Raw genomic sequence first — 21,211 nt, forward strand, 5'->3', positions numbered from 1 at the left:
GAAGGACATTTCTAAAAAGAAGACCTTTATTTTTTACATGTTCAAACTGTGTTTAGCAATCTCTGCAATGGTTGTAGACAGTTTGAGGCTGTGAACACAGTTGTTCATTCTTTGCTGTACATTAAATCAGGCATTCCACATAATGCAATATGTGCATGCTCATGAGCAACTCTTTGTCTTAATGTCTAGAAATGTATGTTTATGCTTTTATTTTGAGAAGGAGATTTGTTTCTTTCCTTGACAACATGTGCTTTTTGATTAGAACTCAAGGATATTGAAACAAAAGAACACTTCTTGTGACTGATACTGACATTTTTGTAAATGTATGGCCCCTAAGTGGCTTAAGTTTCAATCATAGGTAGATAGATAGACAGACAGACAGACAGATAGATAGATAGATAGATAGATAGATAGATAGATAGATAGATAGATAGATAGATAGATAGATTTGAACATGGATATGTGTGTGTGCATGTGTGTGCATGCATGCATGCGTGTGTGTGTGTGTGTGTGTGTGTGTGTGTGTGTGTGTGTGTGTGTGTGTGTGTGTGATTAAGGGAGAGTAGAAGCTCAGAAATTAAACAGGAGATTAGGAGATAAGAAAATGTTTTCAACAGAAGATAACCATATACCGGCTTTCAGTCCAGGGTCATAGGGAACTCTAAAGCTCTCAGGGAGATTGGAATTCTGTAGGTTTTTCAAGCTTTTGATTAAGCTGTGAAATAACTGCAATGATCAAAAGCATACAGGAATTAAGTCAGTGCAAGACATTATCCATACTGTCATGATCTTCTCACGCCCTGGCGTCACATTCCCTCAGAAGTCCATGTACATGATCTGGAAAACGAGTAGTAGGAAAAGGGATATAGAGCTCTGCCTTTGGGTATCTAACCATTCCAAGTGGACAAAGTAAGTCAGGATCACTGTGAACAACTTAACTGTAAATGTCCCTTCACAGGCAGAGGACATATGTGAACATGTGTGTAAAAACCTCCAGCCAAGAGAGTGTGCTGAGCATGAACCTAAGGAATTGTCGTGACCATCGTCTTTCCAGCCTGTGAGACTTTCAGCAGCCATCTTCTTTGTGGAGGAGACAGTTGAACACACTCTTAACTAGAGCTGTGTTAGAGTTCTGCAAATTCTCAAAAGAGGAAGTTAGGGTGTGTACAAAAGATGTGGCAACCTCAAAATTCTCAAGGCAAAACACACAGAGTACAGGTCACTGGCTGGAGAGCAGGCAGAGGCCAGCCCAAATGTAAGACTGTTACTGCCACCCTTAGTGGCTTTTGGAGGTAGCATGATCAATGAACTAGAAAATTATCAAAAGGGAAGGTTAGAAATGTAAACTATTCAAAAGTTTAAACCACTGGGCAGGGATGTTGGTGTCTGTTTTAAGCTGTTGTGCTAGGTCTAGACTTATAAAGTGAGTAAAAGATACTCTCTAGGTTCAGGTTTCATTTGTTTTATTATGTCAGAAAGATGTGTCAATGATGACAACCTAAAGTGGTATCAACCCAAACCTTATAGGTGGGGTTAATTTTCCTAGAGCAGAGACAAGAGACTGGGAATGGCTACAGAGAGGAGGTGTGTGTGTGTGTGTGTGTGTGTGTGTGTGTGTGTGTGTGTGTGTATGTATACATGTGTGAAGGTAACATACATTGATCTATGTGTATTATTCTGAGATGCAAATGTATGTATATGACAAAATTTTTAAATCAACCTAAGCTCTCAATATTACCTTCAAATTCTGACTGAAATCAGCACGAAAGTATTCAAAGATGGGGAAAGGAAGATTTGGAAGTAACTTCTCGTGTGTGGAAAACTGTTATTGAAATTTACGTCTTCCATTCACACATAGTTCTTCAATTTCGACAAGTTTCACATGCGCAACTTCATTTGTAAGAATATATATATATAGTCATAAAACATCACGTCTTATATATAGAAAGAGCTTTAAATCTATTTACTTCATTGAAGACAAGAGACCAAACTGTTTTCTTGGCCACCTTTTGCAAAATACTACTAGAATTCAAGAAAGAAGAATCAAAACAATCATGACATTTAGAAGGAGAACTGAGAAAACGCATCCACTGTACCTTGGGAACTGACATCATACTTTTCAGCCGAGAGCAATTTAATCTCAATGGTGACTTTCTGTAACATCTCAATCACGTGGACCTGCTGTGTGAAGTCCTGAGCAAGGCTGTGCCACAGCCCCAGAGGTACCCCTCCAGGATCACAGGGAACCTCTGCTGATAGTGTCTAGACTGGGCTATCTCACTTCGCAGGAACCAGAACAAGAAGTGACCGATTCTTTTGTTCTGAGATGGGTACAAGAAGGTTGAAATCATGGTGACTAGTGCTGTAGGTTGACTGGGAAATTCCTGGTGGTCTAAACGGTTACACTGTTATCAAACTGGAAATACTTACTCTCAAGCCACGTTTCAGAAGGAATCTGGCCAGTGCACTGTCATGGTAGGGTTCAAATTTCACAGCCTAAAGGAAGAGCACATTGGTGTTTGAAGGTGGTCAGTCAGGAGAAAGGAAATGGGGAAACCCAGGGTTCTGCATCAGTGGGTCTTTCCAGCTAAGGTGGTGAGAATCTCCCCAGCCACTCAAATCCAGTTCCCTGTTTAAGCAGACACTAAGAGCAGGAGGAGGCACTCGCACAGTATTCTAGAATAAGTGAGGACCAAGCTGGGGCTGGAGGCCGGAACTTGTGACGCACAGTGCTGTGATCTGGGTCTTGGCAGAACTGAAGTTGTGAAGAATGCTTTGCTCCGGGTTAGAATGACTTGAGTTATTGGGAGTGGAGAGGGGAGAGGTAGACATGGCTATAATAATTCTTTATAATGTAAGGTAAGGGTGGCTGTTACAAAGCAAATGGGCCGTGGAAATACAACACTCATTTGAAGAACAATTGATACAAAGATGGGTCAAGTGTGAAGATCCTGAAGCCCTGTAGCCTCCCTTTAGAGCTGCTTCTGTCTTCCCGCTGCAGGTAAACAGCAGGCCCCACCCTGCCGCACCGTGGGTCAGAGCATTGAGTCAGAATGTCCCTGGTTTTCTATGCTTCTCCAGACTGAATTTGATCTTCATTGTTAGTGTTTGATCATTTTCCCAGTGTTGGTTCTGGGTTGGATGTTGACTTAAGGGACAGGGCAGCTCTATTTTTGAAGAAAGATAGGCAATAAAGTGGGAAAAATAAACTAAATCTTGGTGGGTCCCTGCATATTTTTCATATTTTATTTTTTAATAAGTTTGAAGTAGCTAATAGTTTTAAAAGCGACGAACATTATTTAATTATCAATGCATATATTAAGCTAAAAGGTAGGTAGCGTATATAAGTCTAATATGAACTATCTTAGAACAGTTCCTTCAAAAATAGGAATAGTCTTCTTTTCCACCAAAGAACAGAAGACATTTCCACTGTAGCTCATATTACGAAGCCTGAAGTCTTCTTGTTATGTTCATAGTTCTTCTCACTCTGGGTTTCCAGTTTGACCTGATCAATACTGACCTTAGTGTTTCAAAGTTAGCCCTCCTTTCAAAAGTGCTTCTTTTGGGTGTGGCCAAGCAGGTGCCCTAGAACTGCATCTCAGTTGAGTTCTGAGAATGTGGTTACTCAATCAACAGAACCCACTTTAAACGTGTTTTAGGTTTCTAAGCTGAGAGCTGGTCTTCCTTCGTGTTTCACTTCTACAACAATGATGCAGATCGCAACCGAGAGACCATGTTAACCATCAGTGAGTCATTTAGTTAGAGCTGGAAATGTTTCAAATCGCTGCACAAACGAATATCACTCTTCAAATATAAGCCAACACATCCAAAATCAGTAAGGCCGGTTGACCTCTCTCACCTAAAATATTGCCAAGAAAAATGTTACTTATCTTTGAATTCTGCAAAGTTTACTTTGGAAAAATGACAATGAAAAAATAGTTAGAGCAAGCATTGCCTGCTCTGAACATTCTCTGGATGCATTAACCATAATTAAGTGTCACCTGGTCTCCTATTTGCTATTAGTACTTTATGGTTTTTCCCAGAAGCCCTTGCTATAATTTCATAAATTGTTATTAAACACATGGTGTGTATTTGTGTGTATTGCAAAAAAAAGAAAATATTTTCAACAGAAAGTAACCATATAATTTAAATAAAATAAATAAAATTTCAGTAACAAGCATCTATACTATATAGATATCATAGATAGACATAGATAATATAGATATAAATATTACATATAGTTACAAAGTGTGTGCCATTATAAATAGTTTGTACCATATATCTTATATAGTGTATGATTTTAGGTAAATGCAAAATAATATGCTTTTCCTTGAGGCTTTATCAAACCTTGGTGCCATCTTTCCTTCTCTTTCTGAATTGGCCTCCCTAGTTGGAGTCTCTTCCATATTATCCTTTTTACAACTTCATATTACCAGAATCCTCCTATTCTGTTCCCACCCCAACCATCATGGTCTCTTTACTCTTTCTTGGTTTCTGTAGTTATTCTCTATTACTAGTTACTCACATTTGACAATTTGACACTAGGAACTGTGGATGATAGAGAACTCATAGCATTTGTCTTTCTGGATCTGGGACATCTCAGTCAATGTAACCTATTCTAGACTTATCCATTTACCTGAAAATTACATGAAGAAATCAACAGATCATAGGAACCACAGAATCAGTGGATAATCTGCATCACAGCTCCTGCATCTATGGCTCAGAAAACTTATCTAGAGGTTACTGGATAATGGTGGTGGTTGAAATATGTAGATCCCCCAGATATTCACCAGATTGTATGTTTGCCCATAGAGAGTGGCATTATTATGATGATTATTATGATGTGTGGCCTTATTAGAGCAGGTTTTACCTTGTTAGAAGAAGTGTGTCACTGTGGTGGTGGGGCCTTGTGGTCATATATGCTCAAAGTATGCCAGGGTGACACAGTCCCCATCTGCTACCTGTGGATCAAGATGTAGAACTTGATCTCATTTTCTTCAGCACCATTTCTTCCTGGATGCTGCCATGCTTCCCATCATAATGATAATGGATTAAACCTCTGAATCTGTAAGCCAGCCCCAATAATGTATTTTTCTTTATAAGAGTTTCCTTGGTCATGGTTTCTCTTCACAGTAATGAAACCCTAGGACAACGACTTTGAAATTTAGACCTGAGAAAACCATTGAGTGCTCAGAGCTTAATCTCAAGAATAGGTGAAGAAAGAGGAATTTATTCACTGATACGAGGAGTATAAACTGCTGCAGGTTTTATGGAAATCAAAGTAAAGGTTTATTAATAAGCTGAAAACAGAACTTCCAAATTATCCAGCTATATATCATTGCTGGGCATTTACCCAAAAGACTCCACATTCCTCTACATAGATACCCACACATTCAAGGTAATAGCTACTATATTCATAGTAGCACAGAAATGGCATAATGAAAGTGTGGTACACGTACATAATACAATTTTATTCAGCCATAAAGATAAATGGAATAACATAACTTTCAGGAAAATGAATAGACCTTGGAAGTGTTATATTGAGAGGAGTAACTCATATTCCAATATAAAACTAAAATACTACATATTCTCTCTCATATGTGATTCCCATCTTCTAATGAACGTGTAAGGCCAGAAAGAAAGTAGGAGTAAAGGAAAGAGGAAAGTATTTTCAGCAGAAGATAATCATATAATTAAATCTCCAATAACTGGCATCTATTCTGTATCAAAAATCCAAAAAATCAGGAAATCTTAAGTTCTTCATAAAGAATTTAATTCTATTAAACCCTGTTAGGGTTTTGTCTACATTTATAACAATATGTAGTTATTCTTCTGATGTTACTAAAACTGTGTTGTGTTTCTGCACAATTTTATGCATTTCACCATTTCCTTTGAGTTTTGTTTCTATATTGATGTTGCTGTCTTTCTTCTTTAATTAAATTTCATTATGTAAATTTAAACCCTCTAATAAAGAAAGTATATCAGAATTACAGGCATTTTTTTTCTTATTTTGATGTTTATTTTACCTAACTAATACTAGCAAATAATACTGTTAGATGTACTATGGAACATTTGCCATTGGAGGGCAACAATATACTTTATATCCTTCAATATAAAACCAGCAATTCTCTTCTACCTCATTCTCCTCCCTTAGACCACGTACTGTTTAAGTGTCTCCTTCTACAATGAAAGAAAACTCATCAAAAAGAGCCAAGTACAAGCCATTCTTCATTTATTTCACGCAAGCATTACAGTCACCATCATACACCCTTAATGTAACTGATGACTGCATTTAAAATATTCATGGAGCAGGGGAAAGAGAAAAGTGGCTTATCAAACAAACTGATGCATCCATGAAAGCCATCCTCTGCATGGTACCAGCCCACAGGAACCCCCTGGTCTTCCAAGCGCTTCTTGTAGAGCAAGACATCATCCCGGAGAGGATCATACTCACAGCTCACCAGAAATGTGTCTGGAAGTTGAGCAATGATCTTATCATCTGCTAGGAGAGGTGAAACATTTGCATCCAAAATATGCTTAGTTTCCAGATAGGCAGCCTCATTGAAAGGTCCCAGAAACTCAGAATGGAAGTTTTTGCCCTTAAACCTTTGGGGAATGTTGCCAGAGCTGATCCACTTGCTATACTTTTTCCAGATGTCCAGGGGCACACAGGCTCCTGTCAGCATGGCATTTTTCCAAGCAAGGTCAATGCTTAGGTATCTACAAAGAAATGTAATAATTACGTCTCTGGTAATCATTGGGACATTTTGATTCTGCTGGTGTGATGGTAGCTGGAAATTAGTGCCCTGCAAAATTGGGGTAATCAGGACTTGAGCCCTGATCTGGGGAAGTGTGCCTTGACTGATCAAAGCCTGAGTGACAGTGGCCACAGTACAACCTCCAACACTCTCTCCAGAGATCACCACCCGGGAGGGGTCTACCCCATAGGTTTCAAGGTTCTTCAGGAAGTGAATCGAAGCATTCAGGCAATCCAGGTGGATAACAGGATAATGGAAGTTAGGAAGCTTGCGGTACCTATTGAGAAAAGAGTGAATAGGGCATACTTATGTCACACAGTTCCCTGGAGTCCATTGCAAACAGCATTATCTACTATCACATGAGACAAAAAAAAAATGTTGTGCCATATGACCCTAATAAAAAAATGTCTATCCTCATTTCCCTTACATGAACCTGAGGAAACCTATCTTGAGTAAAGATGGTCAGGAATTTCCATTCCATCCCACACCTTGATTAATGGATGAGCACACGGGAACAGGTGCATTCAAAACTGTTGCCTTAGGATGCATAAAAGCCAGTAAAGATCCAGACAAGGCCATTGAAACTTTGCTGGCCACATCTCTCTCTCTCTGGACTAACCACTCCCTGATGTATTGAGCATGTGTTGAGCGTGGATAAAAATCACTGCCAACCACTCTCAGGGTATTTTCTTTCCTACTTTCATGAGGAAGCTCTTTTAGTTGAGCTGGTTACAGCAAGGTAGAAATACTGGCAACAGTGACATCAAACCAATGGCAGCAGAACAATAGCAGAAGAAGAAGATCCCTGCAAACAGTGGAGTTAGAACCATGAAAACCAAAGATGACTGATGGGCAAAGGAGCAGACAGAAGCCTCTATAGGAACAGTGGAAGGTTTTCAGAAACTGCCAGAAGCACTGACAGACAGTAGTGGAGATGAGAGCATGATGGCAGAGGAAAACTGAATGCCTTCCAAAGTCACACCACAGAAACCTCCATCTTCAACTCAACCTTCAATCTGCTCTGCCCACCCCACAACATTACGCAATCTTAATACCACTCCTCCACTCAGAGCAAGGCCAGGCCAAAGGGCTGTATCTGTCATCTCTGTTCTTCCTTAAGTGTTCCATAGGTTTATATGTATTTCTAGAATGTAGCCATTCTGTTTTCATTAACTTCACAAGTAAATTTCACCCTTGGTTTTGGCTAAGGCTTACCCATGACTTTATACTATCAAGCTTCCTTGTGTGTCCTTTGGGTTTATTTAGTCCATGGCTAAGTAACTCCACATAGGCACACCGTGCTCTCTAAATTCACATTCTCTCTACTACACTATTTCATGTACTACACAACAATGGAGATCTATGAAGGCTTCTGCTTTTTTGCAGGGTGTGAGTGCAAGAGCAACTTTCTCTGCTCTCCAGTCAAGAAAAATCCCCCAACACACCTTCTCTTCTGTTAATAAGTTAACAACTACATCAAGTCACTCACCCCACCAACAGGACCACTGAGTCTGTCTCATGGGCGAGGACACTGCCCAGGCCATGGTAAACATCTGTAAGAGAAGGCCCACTGTTAATAGTTGTGATAAGAACCAAACACATTCCACCACAAAGACAGGGATAAAATCCACCTTGAGAGACCCAGAGATGACACTTTCTCTCTGAACTTTAAAGAAATTCAGTGGCTACAGCATATTAAAAGCAGGAAGGGACACAGGTAACAATATTAGGAATGACATCCAGAGGTATAGGAAAAGCTAGTGACAAGATCTTAAGTGTGTTTGTAAGGATCCTTCTGGTGGGAAGATAACACTAAAGCAAAAACTGAGAAATGGAGCCAGTGCACTATATTTTGGGTTTAACAAAGGAGATAAAGCGATTGTGATTTCCCTGCCATGAGCCACACAAGCTGAGGAAAGTGCATAAATTTGAGAGTGTTAGCAAAAGACAGAGATGTCTGCTATTATAATTGTTTGGGGAAGGAAGGAATCACATCTAGTGCCAAGACAGCTCTAAGGACATATAGAAAAATACAATTGAACAGGCGAGGAAAATAAATAAAACCATGCAAGACCTGAAAGTGGAAATAGAAGCAATAAAGAAAACTTAAACTAAGGAAATCTTGGAGATGGAAAACCTAGGGAAAAGAACAGGAACATCAGATAAAAGCATCACAAACAGAATACATAAGAATCCTTCTCCAACATTAACCACATAGTCACAAAGCAAGCCTCAAGAGATACAAGAAAGTTTCTTGCATCTCTCCAGATTTGTATCTTTCTTGTAACTTTCTAGAATTCAATGAAAATGAAGGCACAACATAGCCAAATTTATGGGACACAATGAAAGCAGTGCTAGGAGGAAAGTTCATAGCACTAAGAGCCTCCATAAATATATTACAAAATTCTCATATCAGCAATTTAAAAGTACACCTGAAAGCTTTAGAAAAAAGAAGCAAGCACACCAAACATGAGTATAAGTCAGGAAATAATCAAAATCAAGGCTTAAATCAGTCAAAAAATCAGTACAAAGAATCAGTGAAACCAAGAGGTGGTTCTTTGAGAAAATCAACAAGATAGACAAACCCTTAGCCAAAATAACCACGAGACAGAGAGACAGTGTCCAAATAAACCAAAAAAGCAGTAATGAAAATGGATATATAACAACTGACACTGAGGAAATTCAAAGAATCATTAGGTCTTACTTCAAAAACCTGTACTCCACAAAATTGTAAAATCTTAACAAAATGGATTTTCTAGACAGATATCACTTATTTTAGTGCAGAATTCAACAAGACTTTCACAAAAGAACTGATTCCAATACTGTTCAAACTATTCCATTAGACAGAAACACAAGGTATACCACCAAACTAATTCTATGAGACCACAGTAACCCTGATACCAAAACACAAAAATGTAATAAAGAAAGAGAACTTCAGACCAATTTCTCTTATGAACATTGATGTAAAGATACTCAAAAAATAGATGCTCTCTAAAACTGAATCCAGGAACACATCAAAGACATCATCCATCAAGATAAAGTAGGTTTTATCTGAGGGATGCAGGGATGGTTAAATATATGACAATCCATCAGCATACTCCACCATATAAACAAACTCAAAAAAAAAAAAAAAGAATCCCATGAGTATCTCATTGTTTAATAAACAATGGAGGAAGTGTTTAATAAAAATCCAACACTACTTCATGCTAATGATATTAGAGAAACAAGGGACATAAGGAATTACCTAAGCATGACCTAAGCAATATACAGCAAGCCAGTAGCCAATATCAAGCTAAATGGCGAGGAATTTAAAGCATTTCCACTAAAATCAGGACTGCTCACTCTCTCCCTATCTATTCAATACAGTACTTGAAGTTCTAGCTAGAGCAACAAGACAACTAAAGGAGATCAAGTGGATACAAATTGGGAAGGAAGATGTCAAAATATCACTATTTGTGGATGATATGATAGTATACATAAGCAGCCCCAAAAATTCTACAAGAAAACTCCTACAGCTGATAAACACTTCAGCAAAGTGGCTGGATACAAAATTAACTCAAAATATCAATAGTTCTCCTTTATATAAATTATAAACAGGCAAGGAAATTAGGGAACCAATGCCCTTTACAATAGCCATGAATAATATAAAATATCTTGGTGTAACTCTAACCAAAGCAAATGAAAGATCTGTATGACAAGAACATCAAGTCCCTGAAGAAAGAAGTTGAAGAAGACATCAGAATATGGAACGATCTCCCATGCTCTTGGATCAGCAGGATTAATATAATGAAAATAGCCATCTTGCCAAAAGCAATCTACAAATTCAATGTAATCCCCATCAAAATTCCAATACAATTTTTATAGACCTTGAAAGAGCAAGTCTCTCAACTTTATATGGAAAAACAAAAAAGTTGGTGTTTTGATTATTATGTGATGGGAAGAATTTCTTTCCTGGTCCAATCTATTAGGAGTTCTGTAGGCTTCTTGTATGTTTATGGGCATCTCTGTTTTTAAGTTAGAGTAGTTTTCTTCAATAATTTTGTTGAAGATATTTACTGGCCCTTTAAATTGGGAATCTTCACTCTCTTCTAAACCTTTGGTTTGATGTTCTCTTTGCATCTTGGATTTCCTGAATGTTTTGGGCTAGGATATTTTTTTTTTGCATTTTCTTTGACTGTTGTGTCAATGTGTTCTATGATATTTTCTGTACCTGAGACTCTATCTTCTATCTCTTGTACTCTGCTGTTGATGCTTTTGTCTGTGAATCCTGATCTCTTTCCTAGGTTTTCTATCTCCAGATTTGTCTCCCTTTGTTTTTTTCTTTATTGTTTCTATTTCCACTTTTATATCCTAGATGGTTTTGTTCAATTACTTTACCTGTTTGATTGTGTTTTCCTGTGACTCTTTAAGAGAGTCATATTTATGTCCTTCTTAAAGTCCCCTATCATCATCATGAGATGTGATTTAAATCAGTGTCTTACTTTTCTGATATATTGGGGTATCCAGGGCTCACTGTGGTGGGAGAGTTAGGCTCTGATGATACCAGGTAGCCTTGGTTTCTGTTGCTCATGTTCTTGCCTTTGCCCCTTGCCATCTGGTTATCTCTGGTGTTAGCTGGTCTTGCTGTCTCTGACTATTGTTTGTTCCTACTGCACTCCTGTGTGTCAGCACTCCTTGGGGACCTGTTCTCTCTCGGCAGAATTTGGGTATGGAGCACTATGGCACAGGATCAACTCCAGGGCGCAGATAGAAACTAGAAGGATCCTGTCCCAGGCTACTCTTCAGTCCTTGTGTCCTTAAGGCTCTGGACTGACCCCTCTTGAAGCAGGAATTTGAGCAGAAGTGATGTCTTACCTGTGCTCACAGGTGTGTCAGCACTCCTGGGAGATCAGCTCTCTCCCGGTTGTATTTGGGTATGGAGAGCTGTGGCACAGGGTCAGCTACAGGGCACAGATGGAAATCAGAAGTATCCTGTCCCAGGCTGCTCCTTGGTTCCTGTGTCCTGGGGGCTCTAGCGGGTCCCTCAGAGCAGAAGTTTTGGTCTTACCAATTCTCACAGATGTGTCTACACTTCTGGGATACCAGCTCTCTCCTGGCAGTATTTGGGAATCTACACTGTATTTTTGATTCTAACTTTATTACATCTTTATAGCAACTGAGGCCAACTCTAAGAAACATTTTTCCTAAAATAATTTTAATCAAGTCATGAATTCTACAGCATCATTCTCTACTTGTCTCTATAACACTACAAGATAGTACATCTTCATTGTTCTGTAGATCTAGATCTGCTCAAGTGTGAGCTAATACCTAATGATTGTTGTATTTATTTAATAATTGCACGAAAAGCATATTAGCAGCAGAAATCTTTCCTAAAATGGATTTCTCCTAGGCCTTGCCTACAGAAACATATACATCATAGATTTTAATCTAAGGCGGATCCATCTCAGGAAGATTGCCTACTAGTATTAAGCTTCTATGTGTTTACTCCTGACTCTGAGAAGAGAAAGGGAAAGGGGGATGTTCGTATGAGGGGTGCCTGGGAGGAGGGCAGTGAGCATGATGTAAAGTGAATAAGCAAAACAAAAAAATCAAATTAAAATTTAAAAAAAGAAGAAGAAGGAACTCCAACTTTTGCTGCATCAACTTTATCATGACCAGTCCTCATGGGAATATGGGCAAGTTCTTACCTTTGCTGAGGGCCATCCTCTCTACCACACATGGAAAAGCTCCTTACCCAGATTTCCAAATATTGCACCTCCTCCATGATAGAATATGATGCCTCGCCGGAGTTTGGAAGACACTTCTTTGGGCTTGAACAGCCTCACAGGAACTGTCCCAAAATGCATGTCAGTCACTAACACATTGGGATCTTTCTTTATGAAAATTAGCTTTTGAGAAAACTGTAAAATTGTAGGTATGGAACAAATTCTCATTTTCTCTAGTATAGTCCCCTGTAGAAAGTGGAAAAAGAGAGAGAGAAAGTTGAGGGATATGAGAGTGCAAGGTGGGTGTGCTGATGCTGAAAGCACTTAGTATCACTCAGCTGTGTTCACCATTTCTCACCTGCTTCATGCATGTGCAAAGGGGTCATAAGGACATCAATGACTGTGGATTATTTTCCAATAGGAGAGAGTGTTCAAACTTTTTTCTCTAAAGGTCTTGATTGAATAATACATTGCTGTGATTGAAATGTTGGCCTCCTTCAATTCTCACATTCAAATTCCATTGCTAGTGCCAATGTTAGGAGGTAGGAAATGTTAGTGGAAATGATGTGGAATCTTCATGTGTTAAGTTCTTATGGGGTGATTGTGATAAATATTTTCATAATATGCTCCTGAGGAATGAAGTCAGCTAGATTTTCTGACTTATGAACATAGTCGTGCTTGCTTTTTTTTTTTTTAACTAACATATAGCTTAAAATGGTCCAATGCTAGTATCATTGATCAAGGCCTTCCCAAAATCCAATAATGGATACAGCCATTGTCCTTGGCTTATGCTAAATCAACCAATTTGAGGTAGTTCCATAAAGCCCAAAGAGGTGAGAAAATGAACAGAGACTCCATGGAGGTGACTCAAAATGAGAGAACCAGATAATTAAGACACGTGATTAAAAAAATCATACTATTAGACCTTATCCTGCAAAATTTTTAGCATTTTAGTGTTCTCTTAGTTCCTGTATCTCATGGTCAATTTCCATTTACCTGGAACCATTAACAGTACACCCTGAGAATCATAACCTACAAGAACCTTCATAGATCTGCTATTTGTCATGGCATGGTGACCCAGGACCATATTTAATTAATTTAATTTAATTTAATTAACTCATCCTCTAGAGAAAAAACAAAACAAAACACCACTTCATGAAATGGATGTCAGATTGATAATCTCTTAGCGTTCTACAAATTTAGAAAAGCGACTAAATGGCATGCAGGTGCACCTAAAGACATGAGGATGGAGGATGGGAGATCAATCCACACAATGTACAAGGACCAGGCACTATTATAAAATACTTGGAATTTGCTAGGGTCCAGTAAGAGAAGTATGATGTTTGACAAAGTAATTGAGAAAATTCTACAACACCCAGTGTCTACACATGTAAAAGAGTTGCAGCTATTCTTGGACTCCTGGGATACTTGCAGGTTGTCACACCCCATCTTTCTGTGTTTCCCACCCACTGTACAACTAACTTGATAAAGAGAGGAAAATATGGAACTGGGACAGATGGGCACAAAATACTTTTAATAATGATTAGAACATCTTTTTTGAAATCTTAAATAATCATAGGACAGGCTAAACAGCTGTGTACACCTTTGCCCCAGGGTGGAGAACAGATGTGGATGAGCATATAAATAAGTCACGACTAGAAAATACATTGTAGGGAGCCTATAGGTTTCAAGGAGTAATGAAAATATGCCCATGTGGACACTACCAAAGGATTCTTGCAAGCACTTCCATCTAAACCTGTATGTGTCAAAGCTTTCTTGAAACATATCACACAATTCGGTTTTAAGTGTGAATAACCACAGAGCATCAACTGTGACAAGAGTGGTCATTTTACAACCCACTGTGCCAAACTGGGGTGGACACAAGCAGGTTCAATGACACAACCCCCTACCCAACAGTTTGGTTGGGTCTATATGAATTCTTTTTCATTATTTACACCTGCATTCCAGAAGTAAGAATCAGATCTCATTACAGATAGTTGTGAGTCACCATGTGGTTTCTGGGAATTGAACTCAGAACCTCTGTAAGAACAGCCAATAATCTTAACTGCTGAGCCATCTCTCCAGCCCATGAATTTTTAATAGATTATTAAAACAACACTTCACGAGCTTAAGTACAAGAGGCAACCTGCAGGGGTGAAAAGGGCATTGCCAGAGCTTACAAATTTGCTAAACTAAAAACCCCAGATTCCAGTGATGGGTTGCCTCCCTACAAATTGTTGACCAGGGAGGCACCTGAGGCCCATAAAGCATAAAAGCTCTAACCACTGTTGTTGGATACATGGCAGGCCTAGATAGTAAAACTATTGCTAAAAAGACCACATGGTCTGATTATAGTATATAGAGAAATAAAGCTGGGATGGAGGTGGAAGTTCTCTCCTTACTGGCTATCTTTCATAGTGTCAGAAGGTGTTATGTGTATTTCTAGGGGGAGAACTGTATTCAAAAGCCCTCTTCAGATATGGTCCCTGCATGCTAGAGTACCAAATATTTCCCCACCATGTGGTGTGGGTGAAGTAAGACCTTCCTGCTGCCATGACACATGGGCAAGTTATAGACACCTAGAGGCCTTCTATCTGTCACACTATGTAGCATGAGCAGAGTAAGTCACCCAGAAACCCACTAACCACATGGCCAGTATGAAGCAGTAGTCACCACAGTGTGCAAGAATGTGGTGTACAAATAAGAAAGAGAAGCAGAATAGTTTGAGCAATATGAAGAGAGATAAAACTGGATATATGAGGGTAGAGAGGAATATTGTGAATAGCAATCCCTGCCACATGAAGCCATTGTGAAGTCCCAGCTCATGCTGTTGCTGATGGCTATCTCTGAGTCCATGACCATGGAGAGTCGAGGTAGATGCCCATGGCTCATATTACCACTATAGACCATGGTGACATCCATAATTTGGGCATCTGCCTGGGACCACATAGAAATCCAAGGGTTATGCAGAACTGGCCCTACCCCTCACTGGCTACAGCACTCTGGAGAGTGGCCCCACCCCTCACCCGTAGCAGCACTTGGAAGACTAGTCCATGCACCTCACTCAGGCAGTATAGTAGAGCTTGGTGGAGCTTTGAGTTAGCAGGACCAGCATTTTCACATACTCCAACAGTTCACAGATGATGTGCATTTTGGAATGGGCCAACTCAAAGTCCTGAATGTGGGACTGGGTGGTAGCCGAGCTGGTCAGTATGCTGGCTCTCCCTTATCTGCACCACTAGGGTGAGCTCTCCAGCATTGTTCCAGCTAGGCTATTCAATCCAGACATTGGCTGGAGGAAGTGTCAGCTTTCCTGTTCTTGTGTCCTTGGGACCAGGTCACCCACACTCATGCTTTGGTGACTAGAGCATAGGTCAGCTAGCTGCAGGGCATGAGTGTAAAAGAGCTGACCCTGCCACTAGTCTGCTGTGAGGTGTTGCTGATGCAGAGATGATGACTCCCCTCTCCCCACCACTCAGGAAAGTGAGACCTACACCTCACCTGTGCAACATAGTAGAGCTGGCCCTCGTGACAGATGCACAGGTGAGCTGGCTCAGAGGGCTAGTGCCAAGGAGAGCTGGCCTTACCACTCATCTCCCATGAAGGGATATAGGCTCTCGGGGGTGATGTTCTCCCCTGATTCACTGCTCAACCCTTTTCATAGTTAGGAGAGCGGGGACCCAAGTTCATCGAAGTGGGAGAGCTATCCCTACTCTTAACTGGATATAGCATGCAGGGAAGCAGACCATACACGTCACCTGGACAACACAGTGGAGCTGGCCTTGGTTGTGAAGGCGCAGGAAAGCCAGCACCAAGCGTGTGAGAGTGGGAGAGATAGACCTGCACCTCACCAGCTGCAGCATTTGAGAGAGCAGGCCCTGTGCCTTGACCAGGCAGCATAGAGGGGCTGACTCTGAAAGCATGAGTGTGGGTGACCTGGTCCCAAGGACACAAGAACAGGAGAGCTGACACTTCCTCCAGCCAATGTCTGGAGTGAATAGCCTAGCTGGAACAATGCTGGAGAACTCGCCCTAGTGGTGCAGATAAGGGAGAGCCAGCATACTGACCAGCTCGGCTACCACCCAGTCCCACATTCAGGACTTTGAGTTGGCCCATTCTAAAATGTACATCATCTGTGAACTGTTGGAGTGTGTGAAAAGGCTGGTCCTGCTGACCCAAAGCTTCAGGATCTCCATGACATAGTGCAACATCAGGATAACCGGGAGGTATTCCAATGAGGATCCAATTTTTATGTGCGAAGCCAAAGATGTCAAACCAGACCAATAACTTGTTGCGATGAACATTGGCAAGTGAAGAAATGTGGACAGATGTGTATAGTGTGGGACTCACTGTGACACACTACAGCTTCTGTGATGAAAAACAAAAGGGGGAGGGGATCAAGGAAATTGTTCTTAATGATACTATGATACACTTACAGATCAGAGCCTAGCACAATTGTCGCCAGAAAGGCTTCATCCAGCAACTGATGCGAACAGACAGGGACCCACGGCCAAAGATTAGTCAGAGTTCAGGGAATCCTGAGGAATAGAGGAAGGAGGAATTATAGGAGCCATAAGAATCAAGGATACCACAAGAAAACCCACAGAATTAACTAACAAGGCCTCATAGAGTTATTAGAGACTGATTTGATAATAAGGGAGCTTGTATGATTATATATATATAATCAGTTGTGTAGTTTGGTGCTTTTATGGAAGTCCTAAAATGGTAACAGGGGCTGTCTCTGAGTCTTTTCACTGATTTTGGGACGTTTCCTCCTATTAGGTTGGCTTGTCCAGCTTTACTATGAAGGCATGTGTCTAGTCTTATTACAACATAATGTGCTCTGTTTCGATGACATCCCTCAGAGGCCTACCTTTTTCTAAAGGGTATATCTTCTGGGAACACACGTAGCAAGCCAGCATCAGCAGGTGCTTAGCTTAGGAACTATTTCTATATTGAAGCATTGAAGTTGGAAAGTTCTACATATTTCAGTTTCTTGGGAGACCTGAGATCCTCATTTGTAGTGCCCAAAGCTCAAATTGGACTGTAACCCTCAATTGTTCCTCTAAAGTTCATTGTTCATGGTAAAAAAAAAAAAAAAAAAAAAAAAAAAAAAAAAAAAAAAAAAAAGTCTTCACAGTAGAGAAACATAAGTTTCTACCACTTATCAAAACCTATGAAGTCTTATCAAGTGCCATCTTATGCTTTCACCATCATGGTGATTCAGATGCCATTGCTTCATATCTGTTGAGAACTCTGAGGCAAAGAGATGTTAACCAAGGGCTACTGAGTCCGTGAGAAACAACAGCAACACTGCCCAGACAACTTGGCTTAGCATTTGTCACAATTTCTCTGCAGTCAGATGTCTTCTGAGGTAATCCCTGTGAACTTTCTGGCTTACAACTGGGACACAGAACTCAATCCTATAGGCCTCTTCTCATATAGACCAAACTGTATTTTCCACATTTGTTGTACCTCTCAGCATGTGTTGTTCCTTGTCCCAAACCCTGAATGACCCCAATTCAGGTGGCTATCTCAGAGCACAACTGTTCAGTGCAACTACACTAGAGGGCTGGATAAATCCATTACGTGGATATCATCAAAGACAGACTGATCTGCATTTGAGACAAAGCTGAGTACATTATCTCTATCCTCACAGTCTCATGTGGATGAAAGGAAATCATCTGGAGACAAAGACATGGAAAAAATGGAGAAAGAGGAGGCTGTGGCTGAAGGTGTTTTTAGATCAATTAGGCATTAATATGCAGCAACTGGGTCTGAAATCATTTTCTTAGTCTGCAGAAAATAGCTTCATAGACAAGAGTAGTGATGTTCCTTGTAGTTTGAGTCATTGGGAGATGGAGTAGAGATGGCAAGTATGTGTTTAGGGCCAGTCTAGACTACATTGAGAGCTGCTACCTCAATGAAAAAGAAAAGTAGCAATTTGAAGGGAGGAGAAAAAAAGAAAAGAAGGAAATAAGGAAAGGGAAATGCATAGACAATAAAAGGGGAGGACTCTTCAAATTCCCTCTCCCCATTAAGCCACACACAAGCCCATCTAAGGACCCCTGACACATATATAGCAAAGGACTGTCTTGACTAACTTCAGTGGGATGAGATTCCCTTAATCCTCAAGAGACTTGAGGCTCTAGGGAGCAGAGAGGCCAGGTGGTGAAGGAGCACCCTTTTGGAGGCAGGGGAGAGGAGAAATGGGATGAGGAACTATGAGAGGGAGGACTGGGAAGGGGTGCAATGGCTGGATAATAAATAAATAAATAAATAAATAAATAAATAAATAAATAAATAAATAGAGGAGAAAAGGGGACAGGGAAGATGAGGGGTAAGATATGAAAGACTTCCCTGACACATGGATGAGAAGCACCTTAAGAAATGTTCAACATCATTAGTCATTAGAGAAATGCAATGAAAATGCAGGAAAAACAACCCTGAGATTTCACCTCACACTGGTCAGAATGGCTAAGATTAAAAACTCAGGAGACAGCAGGTGTTGGCAAGGATGTGGAGAAAGAGGAACACTCCTCCACTGCTGGTGGGATTAAAGCTGGTATAACCACTCTGGAAATCAGTCTGGCAATTCCTCAGAAAACTGGGCATGACACTTCCAGAGGACCCTGCTATACCACTCCTGGGCCAAGGGATTCCCCAGCATGCAATAAGGACACATGCTCCATTATGTTCATAGCAGCCTTATTTATAATAGCCAGAAACTGGAAAGGACCCAGATGTCCCTCAATGGAGGAATGGATACAGGAAATTTGGTATATTTGCACAATGGAATACTACTCAGCAATTAAAAACAATGAATTCATGAAATTCATAGGCAAATGGTTGGAACTGGAAAATATCATCCTAAGTGAGGTAACTCATTCACAAAAGAACACACATAGAATGCAGTCACTGATAAGTGGATATTAGCCCCGAATCTCTGAATACCCAAGACTCAACTCACATATCAAATCATTCCCAAGAAGAAGGAAGGAGATGGCCCTGGTCCTGGAAAGGCTTGTTGTAGCATTGTAGGGGATTACCAGGACAGAGAAATGGGAGGGGGTTGATTGGGGAATGGGCAGAGGGAAAAGGGCTTATGGGACTTATGGGGAAGGGGGTAACCAGGAAAGGGAAAATCATTTGGAATGTAAACAAAGAATATAGAAAATAAAAATAAATAAATAAATAAATAAATAAATAAATAAGTGGAAAAGGAAAGGGGACAGGGAGGATGAGGGGTAAGATATAAAAGACTTCCCTGACACAGTCTTAGGAGGATCTTGAGAATGAAGAGAAAGAAAAATAAGAGGGGAAAACAATACAAAGAGCACCCACCAATTCATGGTGGGGCCCAATGGAAGACTCACCAAAGTTACCAGGTACTGGAAAGTGAAATGCAAAATCCTTAACTTGACTGGATGCTTCAGGCCAGATGGTATTTCAATAGTGAGCAGGTGCTGGATAAAAACCCAGACAAATACTCCAAAGAAGAATGTGAGCAGCCCTCCTAGTAGCACGAACCACAAAACAGCCATGATCCAGATGCTCCAGAGGCCCTTGGAGCTGTTGTCCTGGGGAACCTTACTTTAGAACTTATGAAAAGAGCACACTGGTTTGACTGACAGCTGCCTTCACACTCTCCTTTAAGAGTACATCTGACACAGTCACCTGACCAGTTTCTCAGCACTCCACCTAAGTCAGCCAAGTGGCCAAAATTCTGCTCCAGAGAGACAGAAAGACTGAAAAATTTCTCCTAACTTTACAAGAAAAATCATAGAACAGGACTTCCGCAGAACAGCAGGATCACAGATGCACAACATCCCAACAACTGTGGCTCCCAGGAAGAGGTATGACATGGGTTACACATTCCTAATATCCTGACCCTTCGATTGTATAAGATGGTATAGTAATAACAACAGTATGTATCTGATTAAAAAAAAAGTCTGGCTAGGATAAGCAAAGTATTTCCCAACCCAACTCCTTGGTTCACTGCCTTCCCACTGTTTAGTATTTCAAATCAGGACACAGATATTTTCATAGAATCTTCTGATTAAAACCATCAATTAGTGACCAGCAATATGTTCAGCAGGTGAAATAAAGTACTTTCCACCAAACCTGATAACCTGATTTTGATGTGGAACACCCACATACTGGAAAAGGAGAACTGAGTTTCATATATTTTCCTCTGACCTGAACCCATGTGCACTGATAAACAAATAATCACTCCCACACCCACATCTCTACCCTAAATTCCTACATAGGAATACACATAAATAAGTGTACTTTTAAGTAAAACAGTAGCAACCAGCAGCTGACAGGAAAGCTCATCAGGCAAAAGCCCTTTGCCACACTAGCCTAATGAACTGATATCCTCAGGATCCACATTACAAAGTCAGATGTAGCAATATGCATATCTAATTTCAATGTTCCTACCATGAAATAGGGATATATATATGAGAATTACCCAGTAGATCAGGAGTTGCTAGCTGGAAGTTCTCAGAAGTGGCAAAAACAACAAGAGATTGCCTACCTCAAGAGAGAAAGCAGTAAGCAATGGTGGTAATTTGCCTTCTGATTTGCCTTCTGATTTTTACAAGCATAGTGTGACACATGTGTGTTCACACTGACATACATGTGTGGTAAGCATTTATGATAACTAATATTTAAAAGAAGCAACAGGCTCTCTCTATTTGCTGCCTTTGACAAACATACCTCACAATCAAAAATAGACAAATAACT

General features: G+C 40.2%; 1 protein-coding gene across 1 annotated transcript; it reads right to left on the bottom strand.

Annotated features, from left to right (window-relative positions):
- Positions 1-6,260: 6,260 nt before the first annotated feature.
- Positions 6,261-20,007, bottom strand: LOC127680182 (arylacetamide deacetylase-like 4). Its single transcript, XM_052175745.1, has 4 exons — positions 19,840-20,007; positions 12,493-12,709; positions 8,248-8,311; positions 6,261-7,035 (listed from the first exon to the last, which is right to left on the bottom strand). Exons 1-4 carry the CDS (start codon positions 20,005-20,007, stop codon positions 6,261-6,263), a joined length of 1,224 nt encoding a protein of 407 aa, XP_052031705.1.
- Positions 20,008-21,211: the final 1,204 nt, after the last annotated feature.

This window comes from Apodemus sylvaticus, chromosome 3, assembly GCF_947179515.1.
Source record: "Apodemus sylvaticus chromosome 3, mApoSyl1.1, whole genome shotgun sequence".
NCBI classification, from domain to species: Eukaryota; Metazoa; Chordata; class Mammalia; order Rodentia; family Muridae; genus Apodemus; species Apodemus sylvaticus.

Excerpts from the sequence above, each read along its gene's own strand:
- LOC127680182 (XM_052175745.1), bottom strand. The coding sequence starts at position 20,007 with ATGGCTGTTTTGTGGTTCGTGCTACTAGGAGGGCTGCTCACATTCTTC. Across the intron at positions 12,710-19,839 it reads TCCAGTACCTGGTAACTTTG|GGGACTATACTAGAGAAAAT; the intron begins GTGAGTCTTCCA and ends CACTTTCTACAG. Across the intron at positions 8,312-12,492 it reads TGCAATATTTGGAAATCTGG|ATGTTTACCATGGCCTGGGC; the intron begins GTAAGGAGCTTT and ends CTTCTCTTACAG.